Source organism: Carya illinoinensis, chromosome 5, assembly GCF_018687715.1.
Source record: "Carya illinoinensis cultivar Pawnee chromosome 5, C.illinoinensisPawnee_v1, whole genome shotgun sequence".
Classification (NCBI taxonomy): domain Eukaryota; kingdom Viridiplantae; phylum Streptophyta; class Magnoliopsida; order Fagales; family Juglandaceae; genus Carya; species Carya illinoinensis.
Window position 1 is genome coordinate 11,479,528 of NC_056756.1, and position 14,980 is coordinate 11,494,507.

The 14,980-nt window shown below is 36.7% G+C and overlaps 2 protein-coding genes across 3 annotated transcripts; one reads left to right on the forward strand and one right to left on the reverse strand.

Moving 5' to 3' along the window:
• The first annotated feature begins 1,433 nt into the window (after positions 1-1,433).
• LOC122309813 (protein NEOXANTHIN-DEFICIENT 1) lies at positions 1,434-6,348 on the forward strand. 2 transcript variants are annotated; one of them, XM_043123479.1, is made up of 11 exons: positions 1,434-1,722; positions 2,231-2,385; positions 2,508-2,591; positions 2,825-2,888; positions 3,103-3,149; positions 3,702-3,819; positions 4,243-4,281; positions 4,476-4,644; positions 5,629-5,689; positions 5,766-5,822; positions 6,029-6,348. In XM_043123479.1, exons 2-11 carry the CDS (start codon positions 2,309-2,311, stop codon positions 6,273-6,275), a joined length of 963 nt encoding a protein of 320 aa, XP_042979413.1. In that variant the 5' UTR covers positions 1,434-1,722; positions 2,231-2,308; the 3' UTR covers positions 6,276-6,348. The 2 variants fall into 2 exon arrangements, with proteins under 2 accessions (XP_042979413.1, XP_042979414.1); XM_043123480.1 differs by having other exon boundaries at positions 1,446-1,722; positions 3,765-3,819.
• Positions 6,349-7,806: 1,458 nt separating this feature from the next.
• Positions 7,807-11,023, reverse strand: LOC122309812 (serine carboxypeptidase-like 45). The gene is made up of 10 exons (XM_043123478.1): positions 10,694-11,023; positions 10,494-10,595; positions 10,287-10,382; positions 9,721-9,813; positions 9,544-9,623; positions 9,180-9,461; positions 8,935-9,059; positions 8,570-8,662; positions 8,317-8,434; positions 7,807-8,212 (listed from the first exon to the last, which is right to left on the reverse strand). Exons 1-10 carry the CDS (start codon positions 10,947-10,949, stop codon positions 8,063-8,065), a joined length of 1,395 nt encoding a protein of 464 aa, XP_042979412.1. The 5' UTR covers positions 10,950-11,023; the 3' UTR covers positions 7,807-8,062.
• Positions 11,024-14,980: the final 3,957 nt, after the last annotated feature.

Below are 14,980 nucleotides of genomic sequence, written 5' to 3' on the forward strand. Positions count from 1 at the left end.
GTAAACCAATTGTAATACAGTTGGAATTATATCATTTTTCTTTTCTAAATTACAAAAACGAAATATTTCAACCATAACAGTAGGTACAGTGCAAATTCAAAACATTGACAAAAACTCAGTAAGGGGCAAAGAGGGATTTCCTCGGGGAGTATTTTAGAGGGGCAGGAAAAAGACTAGGAGTTTTGTTACATACAAGTAAAGTCATGTATTAATCTGCATATCAATATTGATTCATTCATATTTAAAATTTAAATTAACACTATTTTTAATAAAATCTACTTTTTAACTAATTACATCAAATTAGTATGCTAATTAGTATATAATTGTACTTGCAACTATATTTTTATAAATGATAGACAACTACTTTCATGAATTTTTACTAGTTAAAACAAAACAGAGCATCTCTGACATATTATCGAATGATGGCTTGGAAACGGGGGGTAAGGAACGAAAAACCACCGTCGGGAGCTCCATGTATGGGTTTGGCATTTCTCATTAAATAAAGCGAGAGATCGCTATTAGTGACAGTTTTATAATCTGATTTGTTGGCTGTATTGCCAAGTTGAGGATGATGGGAATTCAAAAGCGTGTACCAGATGGGGAGACCAGCTTCCTCTTTTCTAGCGAGTTTAACTGAAAAAGGTAGCAATATAGAGGAATATCATCAAGTTATGTGAATAACGGCAGCAAAATGTACTTTCTCGAGACTATACTGTTCATGAGGAAGAAGAGGTGGATTATAGTTGAGATCTTCAAATCCATTGGTATCATGTATCGTCGTCGATGGACTTGATACATTAGCTAGATTCCTAATGTATCAAGGAAAAGAATAAAGAGAAATGGAGAAGGAGGATTTTCTTGCAGGGTATTCCAGCAAGGGAGGAAAAAGGAGAGAGACTTTTTTTAACTACCCAAACAAAAGAGAGCGTTTTTGGCATCTTATTGAATGGAGCTTTGTAGTGGCTCGGAAACAGTGGAAAAGGACAGAAAGTTTCCAGGATATGTGTGGGTCACCCCACCAGCCACTATATGTCCATATATTTAACACGGAAGAATCATGTGTCCAATGATCATCTGGGAGTAATTTTTTCAAGACAATCAATCCAATTTGCCAATCTATAGTGCTCTCCAAGAGGCTAAAGGAGATAAATAAGTAGAAAGTAATTGGGATATTTTCGAACGTCATAGTTTATACAAAATATCTACAAAAAGATAAATGAAAATTGGATCCACTAAAGCTTATTTGGGCCAAAAAGAAGAAAAATCAGATCCACCGTCTCACATGATTGCGTCATCTTCGTCCCACAGAAATCAGAATTCAACTACTCGGATTAGAGTATTAGTATAAACTATAAAGTAATATATAGAAAATGAAATAAAACAAAAGCTGTTAAAATAGAGCTGGAATTGCGATATTAAGTTGGCGCCAAAGAACATAGTTTTGCCCTTTTGGAAATTGCGATGGATAAAATCTTATCCGCTTCGATGGCTACTGTCTACCGATGTATCAAGTTATCAACTATAAAGCAAACCCATCTCTGGTGGTGTCTCTCCCCTGTTTAAGTACCCTTTGGCCTTCCTGTGTACCACTCACTGTCACTCGCTCTCTTCCATTATTTCCGGGCAAATTTCTCTTCTGGGTTTCATCTTTTCTTCAAATTTCTGAAACTAGTGCGGGTTTGTTGGGTGCAGCCATGGCTTTGTTGTGTTCATTTTTGCAAGGTTGGTTTTGTCGATCTGTGTTCTCTGTTTCAACATGAACTGGTTCAATTCCACTCACGTTATTCGTGGATGTCCTAATTTAGTTCTTGTGACTTTCTGTCCTCTCGTGGTCGACTTCGTGACTTTCTGTCCTCTTGTGATAGGCATTTTGGAATGTTCTTCTTCTTCATCTTCCTCTTTCTCATTTTTTGTCATGCAACTGTTGAATGAAGCGTTTATATTTTTCTCGATTATTGATGCCAAAATCTGAATTCCTTAAAATACTTTAAGTTGGGGTTAGGAACAACTTCTTTGATGGAGGGACAGCCTAAAGATCACATTTTTAATGGGATTATGTTAGTGGCTGCTGGTTTCTTTTGGAGCTCGCTGTATTTGCAAAGGACACTCTACATGGAAACTCCGCGAAATGCGTTTCTGTAGATGTTACATATGCCGCCCCCCCCCCCCAAAAGGGACTATTGCTTCTCAAGAAGTAAAATCACTCATTTTTGTTTTGGTTTTTTATCAGGCATCCTTTGATGGAGCACAAATCACTTGAATTTGTTTTCTCCTACTCCTGCTTTCTTGGATTTTAGTTCTCCAAAGTATGTCTGAGCTCATGGACGTAGGAGAAATTAAATGTTCCTCAGGCTACGGAAAGCCCCCGTGGATATTCAAAGGCAGGCAAGTGTCCAACTTTTGGGTTTTCTTTTTTTTAATTAAAATTACTATTATCTGGTTGATTTTCTTTTCCTATTTTCTCAAACCACAAAATTTATCTTCTTCATTATTCGGTTCCTTCGCAGTGCCTTGTACCAACTCCATCTCGTGAAGGCAGAAACTGCTCGAACATGCATCCCGAAAGAGTTCAGATTAGTTGAAGCTTTTGGGTACTTATATTAACTACCATTGTAGGTTCTCACGTCACCGCATAAGAGAATATTAGTGGGATCACTGTAACAAATGATGAGATAAACCAGCTATCATGTTTCATAACCGAACATTACCACTTAGTATTAAAATGGTCGGTGGAGTTCCCACTATTATTCTCCTGTGAAGGATAGGGGTGATTTCAGAGTTTAAGAATTTCATTTTGCATTGAAAAAAATTGAGTTTATTGCAGGTACACCCTTGGTGGCTTCTTTCTTGCCAGCTACGATGACAGTCCAGCCGGAGTCTTTGATGAGGTCGTTTATTATTATTGCTGTCGGAAGTTGAATCAGTTTTTGGTGATTTCATTAAAATTGAGATGATTGATATGAGTGAGATGGTATGGCAGGAAAAGGGTAACTTTCCAAAGTTTACTACAGGAAGAAGATTCAAATAAAAAGAATTGATCTTTAACGTGATTCATATAGTGACTAACATATAACGGTACTTCTCATTTTCTTTTTTTACCAGCTCGTTGTGATTGCGGGGCTTGCATGGAACCCACCAGCATCCTGCGCGTATGTTTCTGCATCAATATCTCTTACCTCATAATAAGAAGAAAATATTATCACCTTATGAATTGATAGACTTTCTTCCCTTTTAGCTAGGTGCACCCTAGACTTGCCCATGTGCTTGCACAACCAACATCCTGAACACATGCTTGTCCTAAGAATTTGATCACGGGACCTCAACTAAGTGCCAGTGTTATGTTAATTAACATCAAAACCAAAGGCTTTTCATGCCTTTAATTGCTTGTGAGTGTATCCTGTGGAAATACTTTTCTAATCTGGGACCGGTCAGATCAGTCCTGATGAAGCTAGTAAAGTTCACTTGGCTCATCCAATTTTAGGTGATGTCCACCACCGAAGGCGGTTTGTTGAAATTGAGACATTTGTATTGGATTACTCAAGTTTGCAACTTGAATGTGCCCTTGATTCTATAAATCATATTATAAAAGGAATGATTGTCTTACTGTATAAAGTCATGCTTGTCGGCCAATTCTGAATTTAACCATTACTCTGAAAAAGTTTTGAATCAAAATTGCTAAATAAAATGTTCATTGTTTGTAGATTTTTCCTTCAAAAGTTATTTTGTTGGAAGTGGGCATTCTCAACTTTGTCTTTTGTCAGCAGATGGGCTGCTAAGGTGCTTGTGAACAGCAATGAGGCTTGTGATCATGGAAGAAAGGTGGGGTTTGTAGATTTTTGGGTCCAAATTCAAATCTTAACACGATTAAAAGTCACGAGTTTTTGTACAACATTGTTATGCTGTTCATGGACACACACACACACACACCATATATAGATGTTGGCTGGTCCTACAAGTCGATGATGTAAAAACTTAAATAGGTTATGCTTTCACGACACTTGTTACTGAAGCAAACCAGAAACAAGTTATGGCCCTTTCTGATGGGAGTTGATTACTTCAATTTTTTCCATCCACATATAGTGTAGGAAACCCATAGCATTCCCCACTTCCCTATTGTCTACCACAATTTGACATCAGGATGTTCCACAATAGCATGAGTGTACTTTGAGTCTAAAGCAGTCACATTTCCTCTCTTTATTAATTACTAATCAAAAATAATTTTGTTTTAATTTCCCTTTTCAGGAAGTCGGGCTTCCAAGTCAGATTGCCAGGTTTTCGAAGGTATTCCCTAAGCTACATACTTTTTTTGTCGCTTTTATGATGCTTAAAAGAGTCAATGTCAAACATTTTTCCTTGCATAATATTTTAAAGGTGAAATAACTATATGGTTTTTCCATTATGTATGCATATAGTCATTCTTAACATAATGGGCATTTAATTGGATGTTCTTTCTAATATGATGTCCGTTCAAGCAGAGTATCACGGCAATGACAGCACAACCAAAGAATAAAGACATTGGTTTTTTAAACGCGATTGGTATGGGTGCTGCTTTTGATAGTCCAAGAGACCATATGAATGTTCAAGTGACCGAATGGGATGATCTTGATACAAAAGATACCTGTAACATCAACCTGACAACTGTTGGTGAGTTGGATAAATTGATTCCATTGAGAACTGCTGGCTACTATGGTAGTTAAGATTTGCCCTTTCATTTTATTATGTTGTTATTAAAAAGCCCTGGCTTTTGAGTTCGTTTTCATAGTTTATTCATGTTCCAGACAAGATTATCATTTCATAATCCAGATTTTTGTAAAGTCCCTTCCCCTCTTTAATTCTCTGGACTAACCAATTTGAACAGTGTGAAAAAAAGGTAGTCTAATTTGAGACCATATCTGCAATTCATAGGATCATATTGCTCCTTGGCTTAATTTCTCAACATTTGAAGTAATGAACCCAAACTAGGAGTATCATCACCACACCGGAACTCACCCTTGCCACCATCCTCACCAATGGACTGCTCTTCATATCTTCAAGTTCCTTTGATTCCACCATTTTTCTGATACCACCATCTTAGAGATATTTGAGTGTATTTAAAGAATTTTAATTTCCATTCTGATACCACTCCTCTTAAAGTTGTCCTCTGTGAACATGGATAGCTATTCCTCATTAGGAACACTAGTATGGACTTCTTAGTTGGTCCTTCATGATAGCAAGCTTCTGTAGGCCTTGTTGCTCCTTCTAGCTTATATATGCTCAATCTTGCTTTGCTTATGTTGAGTTTGTTGGCTTGTTTGACTGGTAACTTTTTTCTGGGAAGCACTATACCTGTGTTAGCAGAGGCTTAGGTAGGTGGGAAGAAGTCAAACAATCATTATGATCAGGAATTGCTCAATCACTTGTCTATGGCATTGCAACATTCCTTTCTTTAGGCTACTATTGCTTAACTGATCTATTACTTCACTCCTCCTTTTGTTGGCTAGATGCCCTCTCCTGGTCCTATCTCTTCTTCCATCTAACAACATTGTATCATACTACCAAGTGGAGATGTCACGATCCTCATATATCTCTTAATATTGTTTTCATACTTGTGAATGATTTTGTCATCATTTTTTAGCTTGGTGATGACAGTGCCTGCATTGAATGACAAGTGGATGGGGCCGGCCATCAAACTTTCACTTCCAAGTTATAGGTAAGTTTTTCCGAGGCTTTTATTGTAGGGCTCCTTACCTTGTTACAGCTAATATTCCTGTGTTGTGAAATTGCAGTGGCCATACAGAGCATAATCCCAACCTTCTCAAGTACTCTTGCCAGATTGAGTGCAGGTTCTCTCTCTCTCTCCAAGCTACGTTTTGTGCTGTTCAAGCATCACAATGAATTTATACCTCGTTTGGAAGATCCTCTAGCCTAACATGATACACCCACGAAAATGAATTTATACCTGCTTTTTGGCTGTAAATTTATATTTGTTTGTTTTACTTCAAATGTCAGCATTTTATTGTGATTACTTCCTGACCAATTTCTGATGTAGGGTTAGAGCAGTGAAGCCAGCAGTAGTATCAGGCCCAAGTCCTAAACTGTATCATGATGGTGCGCATTATTCAGATCAACGTGGATGCAATACCATGGACTCTACAGCTAAGGAGCACATAGATAATGGACAAAATCTCATCATGTCTGTGATGTTGTCAAAACCCATATTGGCTTTGGAGTTCAATTGTTTGAAAATGCAGGTAGAAGCTCCAACTGTCGTTTCCCCTTCCTCTAGGAGTTCTTAAGAAGGCAGAAAGTGTATTACAGTGGTGTAATGACGTTTAAGAATACATAACTAATGAAGTTCATTTCCCTAAATTGCCTCCACTTATTATTTCCTAGTGCTATTTGCATAGTTGGAATCTGACAATAACTTCTAGTAATATTGAAGAAGATTCACCTTCTCAACGCGAGAACATGTCAGCATTTAAACTTACTAGTCGCAGCCATAGGAGAATAATTGAAATATTTAATTAAAAATAATACATAACTATTCAATATGTTTTATATGTATATATATATATATTTTATATATATTTAATGAATTTGATGAGGTGTTTGTAAAAGCTCTGATTTCCTTTTACCATAATTGCATCGTCAATTTGTACATCGTCTAGTTAATTAAGCACAAATTGCATGTTACATAGAATTATAGGTCCACAGAAGCATAAGCGAATTCACAGTGCTGAGGACCAACTCAACTTTCATTTTGGGATTGGTTGGGTTAGCTGTTGTTTTTCTCCCTTTGTTCCTTAGTTGGTGTCCTTGGATAAAAAATTTGTCTTGCTAGGATGGATGGCCGTTTTGCGAGAGTAAAGCCTATTTTGGGTGAGTTGATGTCTAAAGTGCCAAGAGTTGAGAAGTTGGGTTGTTATGATCCAGCTGCCTTTAAGCAGCTTGGTCTATAGGCTATATGCGGTGCATACTTTGAAATAACTAGAGTCACTGCAAGGTTTAAGTGAAGTTAAATGTGGATGACAGTTCTTTTAGAAATTCAGGTCTATGTGGAGGTGCTGGCATTATCCAAAATTCTGATTGGGTGTTTCCTAGCTGGATTCTCTTCTTGCTACGGGTGGGGAACAAATTCTAAGACTGAAATGAAAACTGTGCCCGATGGTTTGAATCTATGAAATTGGTTAAACTTGATCTGTGTTTGATTTAAACTCGGATTCTTACTTGGTGGTGGGGAGTAAAGGAAGAGTTTGCCTTGATCTTACTTGATGGACGCTATGAGTGGCTTCTGTCTATGTTATACATAGATGGAAGTTAATTGCATTGCAAAAGATGGAATCGGGTGCATTTGAAATGTGTATTTTGTTAAAGATAACGTTCCTAAGGAGTTGAAAGGCTTCTTAAGAGTAGAGTTTGGGTGCTGTTACATAAGGTGTAAAAAAGACAGTGGAGAAGTTTTGTTCTGGTCTTTTTTGGTCTCTCCATTATGAGTGCTGACAAATGAGAGTTTTCTTCTGTCTAAAAAATTGGTATTGCTCAATGTTCATCAACAGCAATATGTTAAGTATTGTCCAATGTCCACATCCCATGCAAGGCCAGCTGTAATGCCTTTTCCTCTTTTGATTAGACATGGAACCGAGTTTTTGGTATTGCCAACATCCTATGTAGTACCCATGCATACGACAGGTTTTACATGACTGTAACTTTGTACATCATTGCAAGGGTATTTTCATATTAATTTATTGTGACTAGATGACACGGCTAAATAGGAGTAAAGTATGACACATTATTATTAGTAATAGATAGATGTTACAATCTCTTGTATTGGTCATAAAATTTTGAATTAATAATTTATTTAAATTGTGATAAAAACATATAGCAACTACAAAAGAACCAAAGGAACACTTGTTTTCCCTTTCACTCGAGATCTTTACATAATTCTTGCACATTCCACAGCATGGACAAACCCCAAGGACCCCAACAAACAAAAAACTGCAGTTTCCACTCTCAGATGATTAATCTTTTACAATCAAACTTTACTTACAGATTCTGATATCCGATAAGAGATCTAACCAGTAGATCAAAATGCTGCTGGAAGAGGCTGGCCGACTAAAAATGACTTGAACAACACAAGTGATCGCTCTGGCTGTGAGAATGGAGCTTCATGGGACGCCCCTCTGATGGTGGCAAATGAAAGAATATTACCATAAACTTGAGTCCAGCCACCAACCTGAAGGGAAAAGACAATGAGAATCTTTTTAGATAAACAAACTTCTCAGTAGTAACACCTAGTAATTATTGAGATTGAGTAGTCTTCAACGGTTGAGGAGTCACCTGCTGCCCTTCAAACCAAACTCTGTACGGCACAGTAGTCTTCAGTCCTAATTCCTCCGCTAGTCTATGAACTAAAGTTCGACTTCCAGTCAAAGGGATGACAGAATCTTGGTCGCCACTGTGATGTGAAGATTAATGCGTAGCCGATTACAATAATCTCCAAGATAAAAAGGTTTTCTTTTTCTCTTTTTTCCTATTATAATGTCGGTAACTTGAAAATATGAAAAGGGAATTAATGGTGAGATGCATCTACCTGTAAACCAAGACCGGAATTCCTGCCTTAATGAATTTTCCGATGATTGAGATCGTTGGAATTTCCAAGTCAAGCAGCTCATAATCGAGGATACTGCAATAAACATGGTAGAAAAGAAGTCGTTAAAGAACTTGATGAAGCAAAATACCCCCAGACAGCCAAAGGTTTGTGTAAAACTTCTATACTTCATTTCCCTTTCAGACAAAGTCTTGCACAGGATAATAATGAAGCACTTGACCAATTGCTTGAACTAATATTACAGTGCTTATAATAATTAAAAATTAAAGAAAGATCGTCTAATTGATATTCCCCAGCTCTTTTGTTTTCCTATAACATAGTAGACGGTTCTTTTAGAAGAGAATTACTTGCTGCAAACTGCCCATTGACGTACTCCTACAAGACGTGCATGAAGAGCCATCTGCACGTCTCTTCTGTTTAGATAATTCACTATTTCATCTTCCACGCAGACATCTATTGTCTCGCCAACTTGCTGTCAGATAAAGAAAACCAGAATGAATGGGTTATTTGTACTTGAACGTAGAGGCAATTCAAAGATGGAATCCAATATTTTGTGGATGAAAAAGGACAGAAAAACGAAAGAGTTACTCACCTGAGGACTGAGGACTTTGGATTGTGAGAACACAGATGATACACAGACATCAAGGGTAACGTCATACTTGTCCACAAATCTACTGGTTTCTCCACTAACTTGTCTCATCACCCTTGAACAAATAGAAGAAACATTGCCTCTGTAATATTCACTCACATACCGAGAATAGTTACAGACGGAAGTGAATAATTTGTATGTCGAGTCTGATATCAATCCATGAGACCAGAAGTACTCGGCCCTTGAATTGAAGTCTGTGGCGAATTCTAGAACCGGATTACCCAACTGCAATTAGAGGAAAAAATTATCTTAGAAAGAGAATTTATGGGCAAACTGAAAGTCTCATAAAGATTGGGAATATACTAACAGCAATGCCTTTCAAATTGAACAACTTCTCCTTCTTGTTGTATTGAAGCATGAGTTCTGCTAGTTGGGGAACATAATGACCTGGATAAGGCCGTAAAAGAGAAGAAGTTAGTCTCCATTCCTCTTAATCTGGGTGACTGAGAAATTGATACATTCATATTGAACAACGAAAGAATACCAGCATAGCTCTCCCCCGTAATGAACAAACTTCTGTTCCTGTATAGTGGGAATCTATCAAACCATTTTCTCAAGAACACCAGATTGTCCCTTGCTGTAAATGACAACGACAAAGATAAAGTTTCAGAAATCAAAGGGAACTTCTAAAGGTGAACTTTCGTCAACTCTGAGAAAAACAAAACACAAACAGTAAGCATCGAACATAGCATAACTGTAAAGTGAAAGATTACTAGTGAACCTTTCTGTAGTAACTAACTTTTTTAGCCACTTTGTGTGGAAAGAAATCAAAAGAGTTTCCGATGGAGAACAAGGGATATCCCAAAAAATAAAAAAAAGGGAAGAGAGAGAAAAAGAAAAAAGTTGACTTGAATCTTCGCCGTAGAAACTTTGTTTCTTCTTCGATTATGAAAGCATTCTTGAACAAAAAATGGGTTTATCTTTCTTTTCTTGCAAGACTTCAACGAAAAAAAAAAAATTGGGAAGAAAATAAAGAAAAGTAGAAAAGGAAAAGAAGGTTGGTTGAAAGTTCCAAAGTAAGTATAGAACAATCGAATTGGTAAAACTTACCTGTGATCTTGTCGTTTACAGTCTCATCAGAGGAGGAATCAGTTGCATAAGAGAAACCAACTCCAATAGGTGACTCCAAATACAACATATTTGCTTCTGCAAATGAGTGAGCATATATGCTAAAGATCAGAATAGCTCTTTACCCAGGAATCCAAACAAAAAAAAACTCGAAAGAAATCTCTAATACAAATGAATGGATTTACTTACCTCTGTTCCAGCTATATTGGTTCCCGACAAGGACGTCCCCACGAGGCCTAAATGGTCCATTTTCAGAAAATGCCCCCACTCCTAAAGAAGAACAACCAGGTCCTGAAAAAGCAAAATCCATGCATTCAAAATCCGAATAAGCTTAATGCCTCTCTTTGTAACAAGGAAAAAATTTATATTGTAAGTGAGAAAATTGGGACCTCCATTAAGCCAGAGAACAAGAGGTTTGGACGCTGGATCCACCTCTGCTTCAGCAAAGTAGTAAAACAGAGCTCTCTGTTTTTTATCGTCAACGGTCACATAACCCGAATACTGCTGGAACCCGACTTGAGGTTGACCAGGTAACCTGTCAATTCTATCAAACAGAGAAGGAAAAGATTCTGCTTCTATGAAAAAATATAGCTGAAGCAAAGCTACAGCCATTATTATGGTTTTCCATGGTAGTAGAGAAAGCATGGTCCAACCGAGGAGCAAAGCACCTAGAGAGAGTTTTGAGAGAGAGGGGCAGCTTAAGATGTTGCCCAGTGGGGGGAGTTATACAAATTATAAAGGCAGGAGTTTTTTTTTTTTTTTTTTGTGGGTAATTAGTATTATTTGAACTTTTGTCCCTCAGAAGGACTTGGAGCTGAAACCTGAAAGTGATGTATGAGACCCAGATGACAGTAGGAGCTTGGGCCCCTCCTCCCTCTCTCTCTCGTCCCTCTTAAGTGGGTGTAGACTAATTCTGAAAATGAAGGACACAATGTGCTTTGAAGTCTTGAAGTTATTCACAGAAGTTAGAGGCTTTTACTGTTTCTGTTTTTTGTGTTACACCAATGCCATGGATGGAGTTGGCCAAAATCTTCTTTGTACTGCTTGGAAACTTTGATAGGGTCATACAATGCAACTGTTCCACATAAAGGAGCTTTTGCCAAACAATACCTTCTGTTTTTCCATATCAAATGGGTAAAAAAATGTGACAATTGAGTGTAATTATATATCTCTAAAAAATAGTCAGAAAATTATTTTTGTTTGAGTAAAAGTATACCAACAATTATGACTTCAGAGGCTAATGTCAGTAAAAAGAAGCAAAGCCTACGTTCTTTTTGGTTTTCCCAAAACAATTTTGGCTTTATTCACTAAATAATATATCCCCAAAAGTACGAGTGCAAATCTAAATTCAAATCTTTATCCCTACTCGGTACTTCAGCTTGCTTTCTTGAATCCATCCTGTGCTTAACACAGTCAATGATGATATCATGGACGTTGCATTCTGTGTGCAAATAATCAAAATCAGCAAAAAGAAGTTCATCAAATTCCTTGTACATGCGCGAGAATCCAGCAAAAGCAACAAAGAACACAAGAAGAGAATTGTCAGCCTTAAAATTAGCCAAAACCTGAATTACTGCTGTGAAAAGCATATGATGTAATACGAAAAGCAATCTCGATTCCCTGTAGGGTATATCGAATACAGTCGGATTTACTATTTACTTTGTTTAACATATCAAATGGGCATTTTTTTTGTCTCATATCTGAAGATTCTTTTCCTCATGCTCAAGCCAAAACCTTCACGAGTCTGTTTCTCTCCCTCTCTCTCTATCCGAGTGTGTGTGGTGTGAAAGGGTCCTATGGGCCACGGAACCTGAGAAGGAAATGGACCGATAGCAGAAGGCATTACGAGAGCAAAGCTTCTCTCTTTATTACCCTCACTTTATTACCTAACGTATTTTCTTACTTTTGCAGAAACTTTTTCACAAATAACAAAATTGGTTGCATAAACTCAGAGATTAGATCTCCTCTTTCCCCATTCACGCAGTCCCAGGCAAGCAGTCTAAAATGGTGAAACTCTATTCATTCTATACGTCATGCAATTGCCCTTCTCCCCAAATTCAATTTTCATTTTTAGTTCCATGTTGAAGTTTCTGTCATCTTCTTGTAAATAGTGTTTTCCATCTTTTTCTCCTTTGTCAAGTTTCTTAATTTACCCAAAGTTCCTGCCCTTCACTTTTGAGTCATACAATGATGAACCAACAAACATTCTTATAATGCATGAAATCATAAACTTGCAAGATTTTTGCTAGAAAAAGAAGAGGCTCAATCATACCAGCATGAATTTCCTTTCATTTATTTGTTTCTCCAAAAGGTGACACATTGAATTCATACAACACCATGCTCTTAGATTTTTTAGTCAGATAATCAAAGATTGTGGTTCATGGATTGAGGCGCAATTGTGATGTTTTAACATGCATGTCTAGGCCAAAAATAGGAATGAAATGGTATTATTTATGTAAAAAGTCAGCTAGCTTTATCCTTGAATACAATAAAAACAGATTCATCTCACAAAAGGGCTCTTTGAGTTGGGGGGGAAAAAGGTTGCAGAAAGAGAAAAAGTGCGACTTTTTCTTCCATTTCAAAGAGTCGAGAAAAGATTACATGAGCATTGAGCTTCAGGCTTCCTTCCCGTTCTAGCACACTTCCCAACCAGCTATATCATCACCACTTCTCATTACTTTTATTTGTTTGTTCTGTTAACTCAAAAGCAACCCAAAATGCTACAAAGATGTACTTTGTTTTTGGTACAATACAAACAGTAAGATAACTGTACACTCTCTGGTAAAAGTGAGAAGGAAAAAGAAAAGGGCCTCTACCAATATAATGGGTATATGGTTCTTGCGCATTTCTCCATAGAATGAGACCTTACCTTACCTTGTTTCTAAGAAAACAAACATGGAATAACAGACTAAATTGTCTTAATGTGGCAGACTTGAGAGGGGAAATAGGAAAGCAAATGGGAAAATGTTCAAGCTGAGATAATGCAGACACAACACAACACACACCATCAATTATCTTATTGTAGGTTGGAAATGTGTTTTTAGTTTATAAAATTGGCGTTTTTTAATCGGTTGAATGGATCGGCTGTCTAAAAAGTTTGCTTTGGGAGGAAAAAAAGGAATTAATGGAAACTTAATTAATGGAGCGGGATTTTTAAATGTTGATGTCAAAACCAATATCTAATGCGAGATGGTCACAAAGCATCGAGTCCCAATAAATAAATAAATAAATTAAATATATGGGAGAACAAGCTTAGAACGCATAACATCATATATGGTAGCATTAAGCTACTATTCTTGAACAAAGAGACTTTCTTTTTAAAAATCATTGAGAAAATTTTTCTAGGAAAATATGGAAACTTGAAATATATGTTAAAAGTTATTTTATATTAAAAAATAAATAAAGCAGCCCAATATTAATGGAGTGCATAAAGTGTATGTAAAAATAATTATATATAAAAATTAGAAGTTTTTAATCCAAAAATATATATATATATATATATATTTCTTATCTCTCAAACGACTTTTTCATCTAATAATCATGATAGAAAACACAGAAATCAAAATAAATTTCACAATTCAAAAAAGAAAGAAAATCAGACTCTTTAAAAAATAAAAAGGAAGATTGCAATATGAAACCTGAAAAAAAAAAAAAAAAAAAAAAAAAAAAAAAAAAAAGCACACATACAGTGTCTAATAGAGAGTTGATGATGGGGTCAACAGGGGAATGATTTCCACTCGAGCATGTCGGAGAACAATTTTCAATCGTGCCTGCCAAGGAATTCTTCCTATGCGATACATTTCTTTTTACCAAGCTACAACCAACAATTTTGTAGAGACAAAAGGAAAAAGCCTACAAAAAAAAAAAATAAAGGCACTATGCACAAACCCCAACCAACATTTTCATATTGAGTCCCACTCCCCCACCAACATTGCCTTTGCCTTTGCCTTTCTGGTGTTCTTCTCATCACAACTAACTTCTATACAAACTTTTCACAACTGGAAAGAAGTTGTAAAAACATTACATATTTTCAAGAGTCGGTCATAACAAAGATTTATATAATCCCACATATATATCATCATCTTAGCGTAATGATTACGAGGAAAGACAGAGAGAAAAAGAAAAGAAACATCTTAAGAGTATGATTATCCCTTTAACATCATGGCACCCTTGTTTCAAGCTTGATTTGCCTCAGCATGAACTAGAACCATTTATCTAATCTGAATAAAGAAATGTAAATATATAATAGTATAGGGGCATTAACAGTTTTTGGTTTAATATTTTGCCAAATGCATATGGGGCCCCATCCCATGCCACTAAACAGAAAGTGAAAATATGATGGATACACAAGCGGATAGGGTCAAAATCAACTTTAGAATTTCGAGTGTCTTTTCTCTACTGAATTTCCCCATGCGTATCTTTTTCTTCACCATCACCAGAAAGAATGGCGTCCACCGAGAAGAAGGACAAGGGTGAGTATTAAAATTGAAGTGCACATGTCCATCAGATATACATCAAGAGTTTTTAAACTCTTCAAGATTCATTCCTTGGCTATTACTTTATGGTAATTAATTTGTGTTAGGTTATGGGGTCTTGTATATTTTAGTTTAGAGTTGGAAAACAGTGCCTGCAGCGCGTGCTATGTGCCATAGACTGCTTGAAAGAGACTGCACAGA